The sequence below is a fragment of the Marmota flaviventris genome, chromosome 5 (assembly GCF_047511675.1).
Source record: "Marmota flaviventris isolate mMarFla1 chromosome 5, mMarFla1.hap1, whole genome shotgun sequence".
In the NCBI taxonomy this organism is placed as follows: Eukaryota; Metazoa; Chordata; class Mammalia; order Rodentia; family Sciuridae; genus Marmota; species Marmota flaviventris.
Genome location: NC_092502.1, coordinates 10,115,672 through 10,132,746, shown reverse-complemented (window position 1 = coordinate 10,132,746; position 17,075 = coordinate 10,115,672). Strand labels below are relative to the sequence as shown.

General features: G+C 58.6%; 1 protein-coding gene across 1 annotated transcript in view; it reads right to left on the bottom strand.

Moving 5' to 3' along the window:
* Nucleotides 1-17,075, bottom strand: part of Sh3pxd2b (SH3 and PX domains 2B) — a 75,785-nt gene that overhangs the window by 43,350 nt on the left and 15,360 nt on the right. Inside the window, exons 2-3 of the mRNA XM_027938754.2 lie at nucleotides 8,855-8,935; nucleotides 922-997 (exon numbers count right to left, since the gene is read on the bottom strand). Coding sequence (XP_027794555.2) covers nucleotides 922-997; nucleotides 8,855-8,935 — 157 coding nt within the window. The remainder of the gene's footprint in view (nucleotides 1-921; nucleotides 998-8,854; nucleotides 8,936-17,075) is intronic.

The following is a 17,075-nucleotide window of genomic DNA, read 5'->3' as shown; positions in this document are numbered from 1 at the left end:
GCCCCACGGTGGCCTGTAGCTCTATCCACTGGGAGGCTGAACACGGAGGAAGGTCTCCTGAGCCCAGGATTTGAGAGCAGCCTGGACAAAACAGGGAAACCTCGTGCCCTTCAAAAAAAAGAGGTAGTGAGTAGGGGGTCCTGGGAGTGGGGCCAGGTGGCCCAAGTGCAGGTGGCCAGCCAGGCCCACCTGCGTCTGAACCCCAGCTCTGCCCTCTTCTGAGCCTCAGTTTCCTAATCTGTGCTCTGGGCTCAGGAATGCCTGCCCTGCAGGGTGGCTGGGGACTGAAGGTGTCCAGCAACTGGCCCGTCCTGGACAGTCAATAAATGGCGCAAGCCCTCTAGGCGGACAGCGCTCTCCAACTGGCAGACGGGGACGTCGAAGGGATCTGAAGCACAACAAAGACTTGCTGCCCTGTGGTGGGCCCAACAAGGACAGAGAGACACCGAGGGTCAGCAGACAGCCCACAGGCAAGTGGGATGTGCCACAAGGTGACCGAGGTGGGCCGTGTGTTCCCCAGACCCCAGGTCATGCCTCAGCCCAGCCGACACCTGGACGTTGGCCTCCTAAGGCCCTAAACAGAGAACCCAGGAGCCAGCCTGGTCGCCGCCTGCTGAGCTGTGAGGGGTGAATGGGGTCGCTCAGGGCTGCTGAGCTGCGTCTGAGATGCGGAGCAGAAAAGAGCCCGGCAGCCAAGCAGGGAGCCGCGCTCCAGGGCAGCGCCGTCGGCCATTCCCGTTTGGAGGTGGATGTGAGGCCCAGTCGTGGGCCTAGGAAACGGTGTGTGGGGCCCATGTCCCAGGCACTCTGGTCAGTGGGACAGTGTTCCCTGATGACGGAGGAGGAGCTTGCGAGCCGCCCTGAGAGGCCTGGAGCTGCTCTGTGGCCCCGGCGTCCCCTCCGATGGTGCAGGTGGCCTACCTGGCAGAAAGGGGATGATGCGCTGCTTGGGGTCCTTCTGCCCTCCTTCCATGGGAAACTTGTCCAACATCTGCATCTGAGGGTAGAGAACACCAAACCTCAGACCTCTCGGAGCACAATCCGTGAGCCTCTGACCTTTCAAAGGAATTACGTGAGACCCAGAGTTTGCTCTGTCCAGCTTTTCAGACCCCACGGAGAAGGCCACTCCAGCTGGTCTGGGGCCCCCAAACCATTCTTTACATCCAAGCTGCAGACTGTGAAGGCTCGGGGCTGCAGGACCTTTCTTGGTTTCCCTGGGGCTTCCTGCCCTGGGATTTGAAGGACATGCAAACAGCACCCTCAGAGGCCCCAGAATTTTCAGGGACGGGAATCATCCTGCTTCCTAGAGCGGCCAGGTTGTGTTGAAGAACAAACCACAATAGGACTGGTTAGGTCTATGATCATGTCCGCAGGACCCAAGAGCTGCCCAGTGGCTCAGCAGACAGCATCGGGCCTGGCCGGGCTGGACGTGTGGGCACTGCAGTGAAGACACAGGGTCTGGAGGAGACTGAGCTGTACACTGGTAACTGCAGGTAGTGTTGGAGGCACCATGGGATGGGTGGGGAGAAGCAGGAATGGGGACAGACTGTGACACATGGAAGCCTTTCAGTGCCCTGAGGCGTGAATGTGGATCACCTCACCCAGTATCCCAAACCCAAGGGTCTGCCACTGATTCCCTCTGTGCAAAGGTGGAGATTACTAACTGGTACCTATTTACCATTTTCTGTTTCCCTCTGCCAGGGGGACTGGCCACACTCCTGAGAATGACTTCTCTGCCAGCTGGGGTCCTGAAGGGAGGGTCCAGAGTCCCCAACACCTCTGATGGCCATGTTGCTGGAGTAAGATCCAACAATACGCCCAGTTGTCTCGTGAGGTCACTTGTTGTAGCAGCATATCCTGAGCTATCCTGACTAGTACATGGGTCAAGAAGTCAAAGCAGACGGTGAGGGAGTCCTAAGCCTCCCAAAGTAATGTTTGGCAGGTGAAAAATGTGCCTGTCCTTGCATTTCAAGGAAAAGGTCACTCTGTCTCTCCAGATCTGTCTCTCTCTGATAGAATCAAAGAAGCTTGGAAAAGTCGAGGAGAAATGAGGTTAGTTAATTGCAGGCCTTTTGGAAGGAACAGCAGTTCCCCAGGTGGAACAGAAGGCTCCACTGAGCATCAGCCCTAGCCAGGCATGCACTAGGTCTTCAGGCCCTGGCTGGCCACGTGGCTCAGTGGTAGCGTGCTTGCCTAGCATTCGTGAGGTCCTGGGTACGATCCCCAGCACCACACACACTCACACCCACCCACCCACACATACATTCACACACACACGCCCTCATGAAGTCCTCAGGGCACACCCTGAGCATGGACATTAATATCCAGGAAGAAATCTGCCCAGGCAGTGGCCAACAAGGCAGAAGGGCCAGAGATTGACACTCATGTGCCACGGTCACCGCCCCACTCTTGGAGCTATGAGACAGTTATGAAGAAGCTGGTTGGTTTTCTCAGGCTGGGTCCCTGCCCTTCTGAGCTGTTTAACTCCTGGCCCCGGAGAGGTGGCCAGCCTCGGCCTGGCAGGGCATCGCAGGGCTGCCGGGAGGTACGGGCTTGGCCAGCAGCCTGGCTCGACACCTCAGCTGTGGGTTTTTCCCTGTGCCGAGGGCGGCATGCAGGGCCTCAGGGGTGCTGGGCAAACCCTCCCAGCCCTGTAGCCTGTGGTTTTACTTGTAGCTTTCAATCACTGGCCCTATTCTGTCCTGCGTGGTGACAGGTAATACTTGGTCCACTGTCCTTCAGAGACTGGTGAGGCCACTCAGGGCCCTGTCTGGAAGAGGCAGGCTTCCTCTCTGGAGTTCAAGAGCTCTTCAACACCAGCACATAGTAGGAACTCAATAAAAATTGGGAGAACCAGATACTGATAGTGGGGGCACTGTAAGGGGGCAGGGATACGGGAATGCTCTGCACTTTCCAGTGGACTTTGCTATGAACCTAAAGCAACTCTAAAACATAAAGTTGATTAATTTTTTAAAAAGGCTAATGAATGATTGCAACAGAGACAAGTTTTGGGGCAGCAGCTTCAAGAGATGTTGCCAAGTAACCCTGATGAATGATATTCAGATCACTCACACAGAATGGTGCTCAGTGACCACTGCTACACTGGGCAGCCATCGACGAGCAACTCACACACGAGTTCATCTGACCTTTGCAGCAAGCCCAGGAAACGGACCCTAGGTCCCAAGTCGCAGGTGAGGGCGAGGGGAGCAGAGAGGGCAGTGGCCTTCCCAGGGTCATGGGATGCAGCAGGGGTGCAACCGGCCCAGCACCTCTGCCTGAGGCCCATTCACCTTCCCCGAGGTCACTCTGAGGAGGCCTCAGGGGGTCATATGAACACGAAACCCAGCGGAACTGAGGTCAGTTCCAGGCCCTAGCCTGTGGGCAGGGCACGGGGATCCGCTGGCCTCGGGGGCAGGGCCTGCAGACTGTGGGTCCTGCTGCTCTAAGTGCTTCTCCCTCCGCGGATCTGTTTGTGGAGATAGTGCGGAGACACCATCAGGGGAAACGTGTTTTTAAAGAATGCACGGCTCCCTACCCACGCATCCAGATGACCACTCCCAGATTGGGGCTCCCCTGAGTGCCCATCCAGAGTTCCCCCAGGGACTGGTCTTGGGAAGCCACCCTCGGCCTGTTCTGACTCGCTCTGGCCCAGGTGAGCGTGGCTAGGGAGCCAAGGGCTGGCCTCGTCTGCACCCTCCAGCACGTGGCCACTGGCCCCCAGAGCTTCCGAGCACTCGAAAAGCAGCTCTTGCAACAGAAGAGCAGAATTTCAAAACGTGCTTCGCTGGCTTGGTCAGCCGCCGCCCAGGAGAAGAGAAGCTGCCAGGGAGCCACACCAAGGCCTGGCTGTGCGTCCAGACGCCACTGCCCAAGGCCATCAGGTCTCTTGCTGTTTCAGAAAGAAGGAATCGCACAGAGGGTGGAAAAAGACGACCATGTGTTGGCTTAGCTCTGCGCCCTCACTAAGGCAGGGACTTCCAGGGGACGAAGACTTCCCTCCAGGGAGCACCGAGGGCTGGTGGCACCTCCCATCTCAGAAGGGCTGTCTGGGAGGAGAGCGCATCTGACTCAAGGAAAGGCGGTTGGGGACAGATGTGGCCCCAGCGCCTCAGGCTGGTGTTGGCCGGGTCTCTGGGACTCGCCCAGCAGGGCCAAGCTGCCTGCTGAGGAAGAACGGGTCCTGCCAGCCCCATGCCCGCCCCCAGAGCGACAGAAGAAAACCCTCCAAAAGGTGCACTGGGGACTGTCACACTCTTGAGAGCTTGGGACAACTAGGCTCTCAGTCCTGTTCCCAGTGAGACAGGACATGACGCTGGCTGAATGACTGGGGACAGGCCTCTCTGTGCCCCATGGGAGGAAGGCATAGACCAAAAGGCAGCTGCGCCGTGTGATGGATCTGATGCCCTCCAGACAGCTGCACCTGTGCCCTGGCCTGCCCGCTGCCCTGCGGCGTGGCATGGGGGCAGCAGGGGGCTGCAGGGCCTCTCTGGACCCCATGCAGGGACTTCCCCTAGGTGTGCTCCTGCTACAGATGCAGCTGGCACTCCGCCCCAGAGAGCGCTCCCTGGCAAACAGAGTGACGCAGTGGCTGTGTCCCACCCGCTCTGCAGAAGCCCAGCTCAGACTCCAGCCGCCCTGCTGGGAGTGTCCTACCCACTAGGTGGAGGCCAACTCCCTATCCACTGTCAAGACTGGTTCAGGTTGCACCTCCACCAGGAGGCCAGTCCTCTAAGAAGGCCGCTGATGAGAGGTGTCAAGAGATCACCTGGGAGCACCCTGACCTGGTGAAGGTGGTCAGAGGCCCCCTGGGAGCACCCTGACCTGGCTCTACTGGGGTAATACGTCCCCACTGCACAGAGAGCTTCAGAAAGTAGAAGCTCATCAGGTCCCCGTGCCAGTCCAGGGTCTAGGTCAGCAAATTTTTAGCTGCCTTGTGTGAGGGAGGCCCTGGCTTCACCGATGGTCATGACCTGGGGGTACAACAGACCTCTGACCAACAGAGGTCAAAGGTTACATGGCAAAGGGCAAAGTGGTCCTCACATGTCTAAGGCTTGTTTGCAAAGACTCATGGTCTGGGCAGAAGCACCCTCTGCAGAGTAGACGCTGCCCGTCCTGTAGGGAGAGAGGACAATTTATGGTTTTCTGTCACCTACCGCCTATTTCCCTGATGTCCACTGGGGAATCCCTGATGTCCACCCTTGGGTCTAGGCACATCGGCAAGGCAGGAAGCTGACTCTGTTTCAGTCCCTGGCTGACCCTGATGACCTGATCATGTGACCCAAGATGAGCCAATAAGATTTGCTCCAGTTGCTGGGGAGGGGCTTCTCTGTTCCCTGACATCATTGTGCTGGTCTGTTAGCTAGAGCCCAGAGCTGTGGCTGCCACCATGCTGTCCCTCCTGGCCTGGGCATGAGAAAATCAACAGTGGAGGAAGACAAGCCCTCCTAGACATGCTGGTCCTCACCTGAAGCCAAGGACCCTTGGGTTGGGCCACACCTGAAGCCAAGGGCCCCAGGATTTCTCAGTCCACTGGGTAATGAAGGTGCTGTCTGAATAACCCACCTCGACTGGGCTCCCGTCATCTGCCCCGGGATGGTTCTGACTAAATCAGGACCTCGAGGCAGCTAGGAAGGGAGGGTCTGGATCAAAGCCTAGTCCTCCTCGTTCCAATGCCCAGGATCTTCACAACCTGCACCACCACCCGCTCCGCCTGCAGCTAACTCCCAGCAGCCACCGCGCCCACCGCCAGTCCCAACAGCGGACACCGCTGGTGGGAGAGCGGGAGAGCCTGTGTGTACACCGTCACCGCACAGAGAATGGGGACGCTGCGTACCCTAAAGTCACCCTCTAGAAGCGAGCAGTGGTCTTTAGTATATCCACATGTCCACACATGAGGCCTGGCATCTGCGTCTAGAACATTTCATTACCCCCAAGGTCCCGTAAGCAGGGTCTCCCTGTCCCCCTCCTAGCCCCTGGTGACTCCTGGCTATCTGCTGGTCTTGGCCTGTCCTGGACACAACTGTCAATTTTAACTCATCAGAACCTTGGGATGCAGCAGTGGGGACCAACGTGGCCAAGAGGGTGGACTCTGGGGTCACCCATCCAGCCCCAAGTCTGAGTAGTTCCGACGCTCACCAGCTGCGTGACCTTGGGCAAATGAGGGCACCTTTCTGGGCTGCAGACGGAGGGGCTGCCCGGCTGTTTAGATCCCCGTCTGTGTAATGTGACAAGCTTGTCACGAGGATTAAATGAGTAGCTACATCTAGATATCGAGCAGAATGGGTCCCTCATCCAGTGCTCTGGAAATGCCAGCTGCTTCTGCTGCCATCAGGCACACAGGGGTTAAGGGGGTGCCCAAGGCCACACAGCTAGTGGGCAGCTGGGCCCGGGCCTCCTGACCGAACCCTCTGCTTTTCCATTACAACACGCTGGCCAGGCTGCCCCTCGGCGAGGCCTCGGCCCCCCCCCACTCTCTCTGAGCCAAGTTACTTCTGGAAACACCAAGGCGCGGGGCCAGAGGGGAGGAGGGTGGCGGAATCATGAAATCATCTACGGGGCGTCGTGGCCCCTCTGGGCTGCCTCCCGCCCATCATGAGGAACAGCTGCGGCCCTGGCTGACCTCGTCTGCTTCCCTGTGGGTGGGGAAGGCTGTTCCCAGGGTGACGAGGACCCCAGAAATCCCGTGACTCTCCACCGCGGCTGCCCATCTGGGACTCCTTAAAGCCGGCTCGGCTGGGCGCGGCCTCTGGAGGACAGTGCTGTGGTGGGGCCAGAGGGCTGGGCAGCCATTTACGTGACGGCAAACCCCCAACTGCCACCAATTATGCTGAGCTGGGAAGAAACCTAACTTTCAAGTTCTGGTCGGAATAAAGTTGAGTCAGGGCTGGCGGGGAGCCGGGGGCCAGGGTCAGGAAGAGCTGCGGTCAGACCCTGGCTCAGCCCTCCCCGGCACGTCACTGGGCAAGGCGCGTCTGTGCAGGGCTGACCCTGGGCCCGGGCCTCTGGCCTTGGGGTTTGGTCCCGCCACGTCATTTTAGATGGCACCCCAGCATCACGACCACGGGTCCTCTTCGTTGTTATATTTACCTGATGCTTGCAGCAGAGCAGAAGAGAATCATGATGTCTGGTCTGGCTGCTCGCTGCTGAACAAAACCGAGTTCACTCCATCTTAAATCACTAAGCAACTGGCATCTCAACTGCTTTGTGGGATGCTGCACGTCCGGGGTCTTCTGAAGGCGGCAGGATTGCCCAGTGGTACTGGAGAAACCCATGACCAGCACATCCTTCCTCCCCTCCTGGGTAGGACACGGGCTCTGAAAGCTGTCTGTGTGACATTCTCAGGAGCAAGGATGTCTGCCATTAACATCACCTGAGCTGCCAGAGACCCACGAGGAGAAGGGACAAGATGGGGAAGGGCCGGGGCCTGTCCTCTGGTGCCCAGCTACCTAACCTCTGATCATGGCTGTGTCTGGAGCCACCTCTGTCCAGGTCTCAGTCCACACCCTGGGACTCCAGGGACTCAGGGAAGCTGGCTGTCCAACCTCTCTCTCATGCTGACTGGGTGGAGATAAGCCTGGGACACACGGCGCGCTTGCTGGGCCTCTGAGATGTGACCTTTACTTCTCCCTCGTACCCAGTGTGTGCTGCAGCTGCGGGAGCCACTTCGCAGCCCCAGGGGTCTGAGCACGAGGCCTACATGGCAGAAGAGGGAGTGTGGAAGGAGGGAGAGGCAGGCGAACGCTGTGGGAGCTCCTGATGCAGCCGTGCCTGAAGTCCAGGAGCCCCGTGCTGCTAGGTCATTCAGCTACACCAGTCTAAAGCCCTCCCGCTCACTCTGGCAAATCTGAGTTGGTTCTGCCACTCAAAACAGAAGTGTCCTGAGTGACACACTGGAGGGAAGACCTCGCCTCTCTGCAGCAGACAGAAAGCTGGGCAAGCTCCCCCGGCCCTCACCCCTGAGGCAGACGCTTCTTAAAGAGCTCTGTCCCAGCCTGACCTGAGGGCCAGCGCTTCTCACACCTGCTCTGAGTTGCCTGCCTTCCTGGCTGAGATGGCGTTGCTGGCCCAGAGGTCAGGACTGCTCTGCCCTCCTGGGATGGGGGACGCTGAGACCACAGGTGCACGTGGTGTTGGTCCACTGACTCATCCGTCCATCCGTCCACCAAACACTGCCTGCTGGGCATTGAGTAGAACATCACGGAGACAGGCTGGGGCAGATGTACCTCTGCCCATGACTGTGCCTCTGCCCATGACTGCTGTCGTCTAGAGGGGAACATCACTGGGGACACTGGGCCCCCAGACAGGCAGTCAACACAGAGAAGCCCGCAGGCCCGTGGGGCGCAGGTGGCTCTTGCTGGCTGGGGAGAGTCAGACAGGCTTTCCAGAGGACGAGTGCCCTGAGGAGCTGCCCAAGTCAAGCTCAGGAGGGGCTGGGAATGTTCCAGGTGAGGCTCTGCAGGTACAAAGGCCCGGCGAGGGCGGGTCAGGGAACACGGGGCATTTCAGGAGCTGAGTGTGGAGGGAGAGGCTGAGGTGGGCCAGAGATGGGGCTGGACTCAGAGCCCAGCGGCCCCAAGAGCCCAGCTGCACCCAACAAGCTGAGCTCACCAGCAAATGAATTGGCATTCAAAACCCAGGTCAAGATGGCGCTGCAGAGCCACATGGGGAGGCCCCGGTCCTCCTGCAACAGACCACAGCGCTGCCTCTCAGAGCACAGAGCATGAGGCACGGTGGCGACGGGGGAAGTGACGCACGTCTAAGTCTAGGAAGCAGAGAGTCCAGACCCTCCAGCCACAGTGCACAGTGACCAAGGGACCCCTGCCCACTCGCAGCCCAGCAGGACCCGAGTCCTCACCTGCAGGTCGAAGAACTTGCTGTAGCGCCGGTAAATGGCCTCGGTGGAGCCGCTGGACCACGTGACGCGGATGATGTAGACCTGCGGGGAGGGACAGACAGTGTCAACACCAGGCGTCTTAAGACGGAGTTTGGTGGCTCTCCGACTCTCCTGCCCTCGTCCTCCCGCCAGGGGTGTCCAGACGCCAGCTCCTCCACCTTGGACTCCTGGGATTCCAGAATCTTCCCCGTGACAATGACCCACCCACAAAACGAAGGGAGCCAGGGTCCTTGGTCCTGGGAACCCAGGGAGCTCAAGGCCCAGGGCAGACCCAGTCTCCACGGCAGCCCTGCCAAGGTGGGCTACAGGCTCCTGGCCCTCTCCGAGCCCAGCTGCCCCCTCAGAAGGAGGGTACCAACTGCAGGGTCAGACTGGTGCCAAGGATGAAGTGGCGTCAAGTGTGGGGGGTGGCAGCCCAGGGGTGGCACCTGGCCGCCTTAGAGTCCCTGCGGGCAGAGCCATGCTGCCCTGCCCATCAGTGAGGACGCGGCCATGTCACTGTCCCCCTCCCATCCCAGTGTCTCTGTGAACTGGGTTGTTGACAAGACCGGCTTCTTCCCCTTCCCCGGACAGACCCGGGATCTGACAGAATCAAGGATGGGGATCGTGTGTCACCCAAGCTTGTGGCTTCTATGGCGCATGACAAGGGCCTGGGCTTTCTGCCTCATTCCCCTTTTGGTGCATTGAGGGCTTTTGTGCAAGTAAGACAACTCTGACCTACGAGGAAAGTTCACCAGGGACACAATGGACTCTCCACCTCAAACGCATCACGGCTGGCCCTGTGTGTCCGCAGGGTCCACCTCTGCAGACGGAAAATACTGTCCTTACTCTCTTGACACAAGATGGCAAGAACTGACACAGCACCGACACTGACCTTAGGGACCACAAGCCCTGCGGGGGTGGGTCAAAGCACGAAGATTGTGTGTAAATACTACATTCTTTCATCTGAGCATTGAGGACTTTGATAGCTTCGAGGCTCATGGACCCAATCCCAACAGAGACCAAGGAACAGCGGCATATAATTAAACTCACCCTACACAAACATCTAGGCACATGCACACACACACACTCACACCCCTACCTCTCATGATTCCCAGCACCCACTTTCTACAGTGTCACCAAGAATACTGATTGACAGATGCTCCATCATTACCCCTGGAGAGATGCAGGGTCGCGGTCCTACGATTCCTGCTCATTTGCATCATGTGATCCTACGCGGCTTTCTTGCATATGTGTTTCTGTGCAAGGAGCCCTATTTAATACGCACTGTGCATCCTCAAACTCTGAGCTCACGGCCGTGGCTCCAGGACTCGTGCCTGAACCAGGCTTCTCTCTCACACACATGTGGGGCCCATCAGGAACCCAGACAGCACCTGAGCACTGTGCAGGGGCCATCGTAAATCACAAACCACCAACAAAAAGCCCAAAAGTGCAAAAAATAATGGCACAGTAGATCTGATAAATTTAGCAAATTAGTATAGCAGACCACGGAATCAACACAGGGAAACCAGTGGCTTTTCTGTACACCAACAATGAACTTCCTAAGAAAGAAATCAGGAACTTAAAAAAACACAGAGGATTAACCCTGACCAAGGAGGTGGAAGACCTCGACTACGAGAATCACAAAGCTGAAGACGGAACGAGAGCCACCTGGAGGACGGCAGCCCCACCCACCCTGTGGTGGGCTGGCGGGGTGCTGAAAAATGGCATGCTACCGAAAGCAACCTATGGATTCAGTGCGAGCCCCACTGAAGGACCAAGGACACCACTCACAGATCTAGAAAAGTAACCCTGAAATTCACGGGGAAGATCAAAGGCCCTGAGTAGCTAAAGCAATCAATCCCGAGCAAAAAGGGCAATGCTAAGGCCATCACAGGGCCCGACTGCAAAACCCACCATAGAGCAACGGGCACGTGACCTACGGAACAGACACGGAGATAGGCCCACTCAGCCACAGCCATCGACTTGGGGCCAAGGTGCCAGAAACAGGCTGGAGCAAGAGCCTCCCGGCCAAGAGTGCTGCAGCTCCTTAGGCAGAAGGAAGCCAGGTCCCCATCTCTCCAGAGGAGTCAAAGACCTAGAGATTAAGACCTGAAACTCCAAAACTGCTGGAGAACACAGGGAAGCACTTCAGGACACGGGCCAGACAAGGACTTCCTGAAGAGGACTCAACAGCTCGGGACACAACAGCAAGGACTGAGATGGACAAGTGGGGCCGGCCAGCTGAGGAGCGTCTGCCAGCCCAGGAGGCCATCAGCAGAGTGGAGGGACGGCCTGCAGGGGGCCGTCCCTGCTCAGCTCTTCCAGAAGAGGCTCAATGTCCAGAACACGTGAAGAACTCAGGAAACCGAAAACCAAAACACAGACGATTCGATCAGTGGGCAGATGAACTGAACAGGTGATTCCCCAAAGAGGAAGTAGGGACGGCCAACAAATACATGAAAAATGCCCAACCTCTTTCACCATCTGGGAAATACAAATCAAAACTGCACCGAGGCTCTGACTCACTCCAGTCAGAACGGCTGGCAGTCACCAAAAACAGAACAAAACAGAAAACCACCACACGACACTGTTGGGGGGTGTGAACCAGTACAGCACTAGGGAAGAAGCATGGAAGTCAAACAAACCCGATCCCGATAGACCGGCCTGGGGGTGTGCTTCAGGGAATTAGAGCCAGGGCACCCCAGAGACACCTGCACAGCCACGTCCCTCACAGCGCGCTCAATGGCCAGGTTACGGCATGAGCCAAGGCACCATCAGCACATCATGGATAAAGGAAACATGTGCGTGAAGAGCATCATCAGACATAAAGAAGAATGAGCTAGGCTGGGTGCCCTGGCTGTGATCCCAGGAGCTCGGGGGCTGAGGCAGGAGGATTATGACTTCACAGCAGCCTCAGCAACTCAGTGAGACCCTGTCTCAAAATGAAAAATATAAAGGGCAGGGGATGCGGCTCAGTAGTTGGGCACCCTGGGTTCAATCCCTGGTACCAAGGGAAAAGGAGGAGGAGGAGGAGGAGCTGGCAGAGTCACACTGCAATCTCAGCTACTCGGGGCTGAGGCGGAAGGACTGCAGGTTCAAGGCCAGTCAGGGGAACTCAGCAAGACCCTGCCTCAGATGAGATTCTAACCAGGGCTGCAGAGGGAGCTTGGTGGAGAGAAGAGCACTTGCCCAGCATGTGGGGGCCCTGGGGTCAACCCCAGGCCTGGAAAGAAAATCGGGAAGGCGCCTGCGGGAGACAAGACCAGTCATCTGCAGGGAAGTGGGGGAGCCAGAGAGCCCCATGTTGAGCAAAGGAGCCAGACTCAGGAAGAAAAGTGTCGCAAGTGTCTCCTCACGTGCGAATCTAGGAGGACAAAGATGATCTGAGAGTGGCAGGGATGGGGGGAGGGCCGGGCTGTGGTGTAAGCCGTATGCATGTTCCCACGGCTGCCGTGACACCTGCGAGTCTGTGTCATTAGAGTGCACTGGTGACAATGGCCCTGAAGGGACCAGGAGGAGGACACTTGTTTAGAGCCAGTGGGCACTCACGAGAGTGTCACAAGTGCTCACTTGGGGCTATAAATGAACCCGAGCAGATACGTGTCTTCCCACACAGGTCGCCGACCGTGCCGTGTCCGGATGTGTGTGCAGGCCCGAGGTTCATGGCAGGGCGGCAGGCTACGACGCAGGACCTCGAGGACTCTGACCTCGATGCCTTCTGTACTTCTAGAGTTGTGGCGGGTACAGCTGCTCCTCCACCTGCAATGGGGCCGTGCCCAGCGAACCCACCCCCTTGTCGGATGTCACACTGATAGGAGCACCAGGAATGTGACGGGACCAATCAGTGTGCGATGGGTAGAAGGCTGCGAGCAACACAAGGATGTGACTGCAGAGCTCAGGCCTAAGGGAGTGGTGTGCAAGTCCACCCCAGGGCGTCCACCCCGGACCCCACCCAGTTATCAGTTGCAAGCACAACTGAACTCGGACTTGAAAACCCAGACTTCTGGGGGGCGGCAGGGAACCGGACAGAGAGACTGAGACCTCTGCCACTTTTGCCCCTCCCCCCGCCACCCCGCACCAGACTCCCCTGGCCCGGGTGGTATTCCAGGGACCTGGACTTAAGACACATCACAGGTGAGCGTCTGGGCCCCTTGGGTGTAGACTCAGTTGGGACTTAGAATTAAGATGTGTATCTGGAGTGTGATGGACATTAATAAAATAGGCTTGATTGCATCTAACTGCGCCTCAGACGGAGTCAATAATGATCGCTCGTGACACACACTGCGTGACTTTGTCATTCCCCTCATGACTGTGGGGCTGACTGGGCCGTGGCTCTCTGGACCGCCTAGCGTCACGAGGGTGTTGGACGGCACAGCTAGCCTGGGAAAAGGTCCAAATTTGGAATTTTTAGTGTGATTTATAGTCGAATGGCAAGTCAACCCGTCCTAAGTCAGGAACAGTCTATTTCTAACCAGAGAAAAGAACATCACCTCCTAGGACCAGAAGAACCAGCCTGGGGACGATGTCTTAGGAGCCCCAGCCGTGTCTTCACTGGGCCCTGGCTCAGGCCCCGGGCCTGGTTCAGCTGAGGGCAGAGGGCTCTCCAGGGTGGGGTAGGAGGACATTCACAGGCTGGGGACACGGTGGGGTGCAGGAAGACAGGCCCCTGAGCTCATGGAGCTGGGGTGAGACCTCAGCCTCTTCACGCCCCCGTGTTGGACGCCGGTCCTTCCCACCCACAGGCCACCGACAGGACTGAACGAGAACTTTTGTAAAGCTCCAGAAATGGAAGAAATGTTGGTCAGAATCTCTGCTCACACTGGGACTTGAAGGGAAATGCTCTGTGACTCGTCCCGTCCTTCACCCTCACCTCCCGTGGCAGGTCCAACCCCAGGCCAGCGCACCGAGGCCCCACTAAGCACCAGGAATTTGGGCTCCATTTCCAAGCGCCAGTCAGGGGGGTCAGTTCTGCCAGGAGTAAAGACTGAAGCCAGAATCAAGCTGAGCGGCCCCTGAGAGGCAGGAGGGGCCAGGCCTGGGCAAAGCCAAAGGCAGCAAGAGGCCTCAGCAAGATCCCCAAAGCCCCAGGGGGTCAGACAGCCTCGCTCCTGCCACCCACTAACCCAGATCCCGGCTGTGGCTGCAGCTCTTGCAAAGGCCCAGGGCCCCCAGACAGGCCGCTCCTGCCAGGACGATGCGAAACAGCTGCGCCTGGCCCCGGAGCACAGTGACCTCACAGGTTTCCGCCGTGTGGACTCGGAGCATGAGAAGGGGCTTCTGCCCTGCTGATAAAATCCCTGAGGGCAAACCTGTCCGGTGGGTTCCCAGAGTGTCTAGGTCTGGCTGAATCTCCCCACGATGCCGGCTAGAGGGCTGCTGAGGAGTCACGTGACAGGTATCCCACTCGGGGTGCACTGGCAGTGTCTGATTTTGGTGGGGACAGTGCCTCCTACACTCGCTTGGCTCCTTCCGTAAGGGGGAGAGGATCCCTGGGCGGCCGAGCTCCTCAGGAGGAGATCGGCACGGGCTGTCTCCTGCCTTGGAACGCCACTTCCCTCGGGCCTAGCTGGGGCACTGCTTTGCCATTTATGGTGGACGGCTGGAGCTTCCCTTCAAGAGCAGCTGAGTCGAAAGTGAGTCAGGCTCAAGAACAGTGCTGTGTCAGGTGGAGGGAACCGAGGAGCCCTAAAACCTGTGACAGTGGCCTCAGGGCCAAGAGCACAGGAGGCATGCGCAGCCTTGCTGGCCACCTCCCTCTTCCTGGAGCCTGTGGCCACGATCTGGGTGGCAGCAGAGAACCCTGAAGAGAGGGCACAGGTGGGGGGGGTGCCTCCCGCAGGGCCGAGGGGACCACGGGCATGGCTCAGTGTCTGCTGTGGGGGGCCAGTGCTAAGTGGCCGTGCGCCCACCACATTCCTGATCTGGTCAACCCCTCGTAGTGACTTGCTTAGGGCTAGGCTCTTAGCTGCGGACACTTTCGACTTTTGCAAGTGTCTGGATTTTCTTGCAAGTTCCCCGTGCCCCTCTGGCCTCCTATGCGAGGACCCACCTAAAAGAACACTGAATCTGGACAGCTCTGGAGTTGACTGAGGCCAGCTGGCCTCTGAGAAGCTCCAGAATCCCGCACAAGCTAAGTGGGCAGGCGTCTGGGTGTCCACCCTGGTTTCCACAGCACTTTTAGAGCTCCGCTTTTAGCTCCTCTGCATATGGCAGAGGTGGACCCTGCAGCCGGCAGGCCATCATCGGACACCAGGGGACCATTTAACGGAGACCGAGTCAGGGCCTGGGCTCCACTGCCCACAGGCTTGCCCTGTGTGCCTCAGGCGAGACGGAAATGTGTGAATGTCTGGTCTTTCTTTTATAGTTAGGGATTTGAGGCCAGAGACCTCTGAGCCTCCCAGCCACTAGGGAGGAGGTCAAACCAGAAGCTGAGGCTCCCCTTGGGAGGGGAAGACTTGTGGCCCTCCCTCGGGTACTGCTGTTCATTCTGGAGACAAGACATGGCCTTTTCCTGATGGAGGGAGGAGGACCCCAGTCTCTAAGTACAGTAGGGGGCTGGCTTCTGTGTGGGCCGAACAGGTCCGTGGTGGTCACTGGCCTGGGCCCCCCAGGGCATCCTGCTTGGCAACTTCAACATCAGCACCCATGGCCACCATGTTCGGTGAAAAGGCCGGGCAGGCAGGAGGCTGGGGCCACCAGAGGCTGGGGTGAGGCAGGAGGCTGCAGAGGGGTGCCATGTCCCTCAGGGAGGAGTTGCTCTGGTGTCGTAGGGCACAGCAGAGGGATGCTGCAGATTTCAAGATAGCCAGGAGGTTCTGAAGGTTCTCACCACAAAGCAGTGGCCAGTGCTAAAGGCCACGGCCAGGCTCATTACCCAATGTGACCCTACACCATGGGCACAGGCGTCACCCAGGACTGAACAGCACGCTGTTCTCCCTGGGCACACACCTTACGTTTGTCAATCAGAAAAGTTAACTAAAAGCAAAAAGATGCAGATGGACCCATTTCCTGCGGAGAGTCTTGGGGAACACATCCAGGGGTGTCCGGGGCCCGACAGACCCCGGCATCAGACACCATCTTTAATAGACGGTTGGGACCCCCACCCTTGAAGCTCCCACCTGGCTGTTTCTGGGCTGGCAGGTCCCAGGCAGAGCCTGCTAATGCAGCAGTGCGCTGACCTGGCCACGGGCCGAGGTGGATGTGCAGGCCCAGGTGGGGGAGAAGCAAGCGAGAAGGGGGAGCAGCGGCCGCAGCCCAGGAGGGAGGAGGGCAAGGCCCTGGCTAACGGGAAGCAGGCGCAGCTCCTCCCGGGCCCGGGCCTGGTCCCCTCGATCCGCCCAGCATCTGCCTGTGTAGGTCAGACTGCCACCTCTGCTGGAGCTGCAACACCCTGCGATTTGTCTGATTCCCAACAGCCCACAGCAGCCCGGCCACCGGAAGTGCTGAGAATCGTGGATTCCTCTTTTAAATGGAAGCACATTGAATTTCCTCCTGGAGAGACCGCTGCCCAGCTCGGGCCTTTGGGAAGGAACCCGGGATTGGGGAGGTGGCCGGGGGTGGGGGTTGCTACGATGTCCCTGTGCAGTGGCCTTGCCCGCAGCGTGCTGGTCTGTGCTGGGGGCTTTCCCCGCACACCCGGCGCCCCTCCAGCTGCAGGAAGGCGGAGGCCTCAGGCGGGGGAGGAGGACGTGACGCGAGGACCTGTGGCACCTGCCCAGCAGAGCAGCTGGGGGTGGGCGCCCAAGGCCAGACCCCGGTCCACAGGCCTGGGACACCCCCACCCCCAGCCAGGCTGCAGCTCTCCTGCCCACATCAGCGGCAGGAATCACCAGGCTCAGGCGCGACGGCAAGTGACCCACTGGGATGGCCGGCTGCCCAGTTCTCTCTTTTTCCAGTTTTTTTTTTTTTCAATTAAGTGAATGCTTGGATCGGGGCCCAGACTCGAGTGTGTGGTGCTCGGATCAGGCAGGCCCCTGGGAGCCAGGGCTGTGTCCGGCCGTTCTTGGTCCACGTGGCACATGGCAAGGTGGGGCAGGCGGGGCTGGGGATGCTGGTCCACTGTGCACAGGTGCAGTGGGCAGGCCAGGGGGCAGCAGCCAGGAGAGGGGCGAGCTCCCCATGCCACGCTCTCCCGTCATTTGCCCACGTGGCACATGCATCAGGAGACCCACTGCGTACCGGCTCCTTACCATGGGCTGGG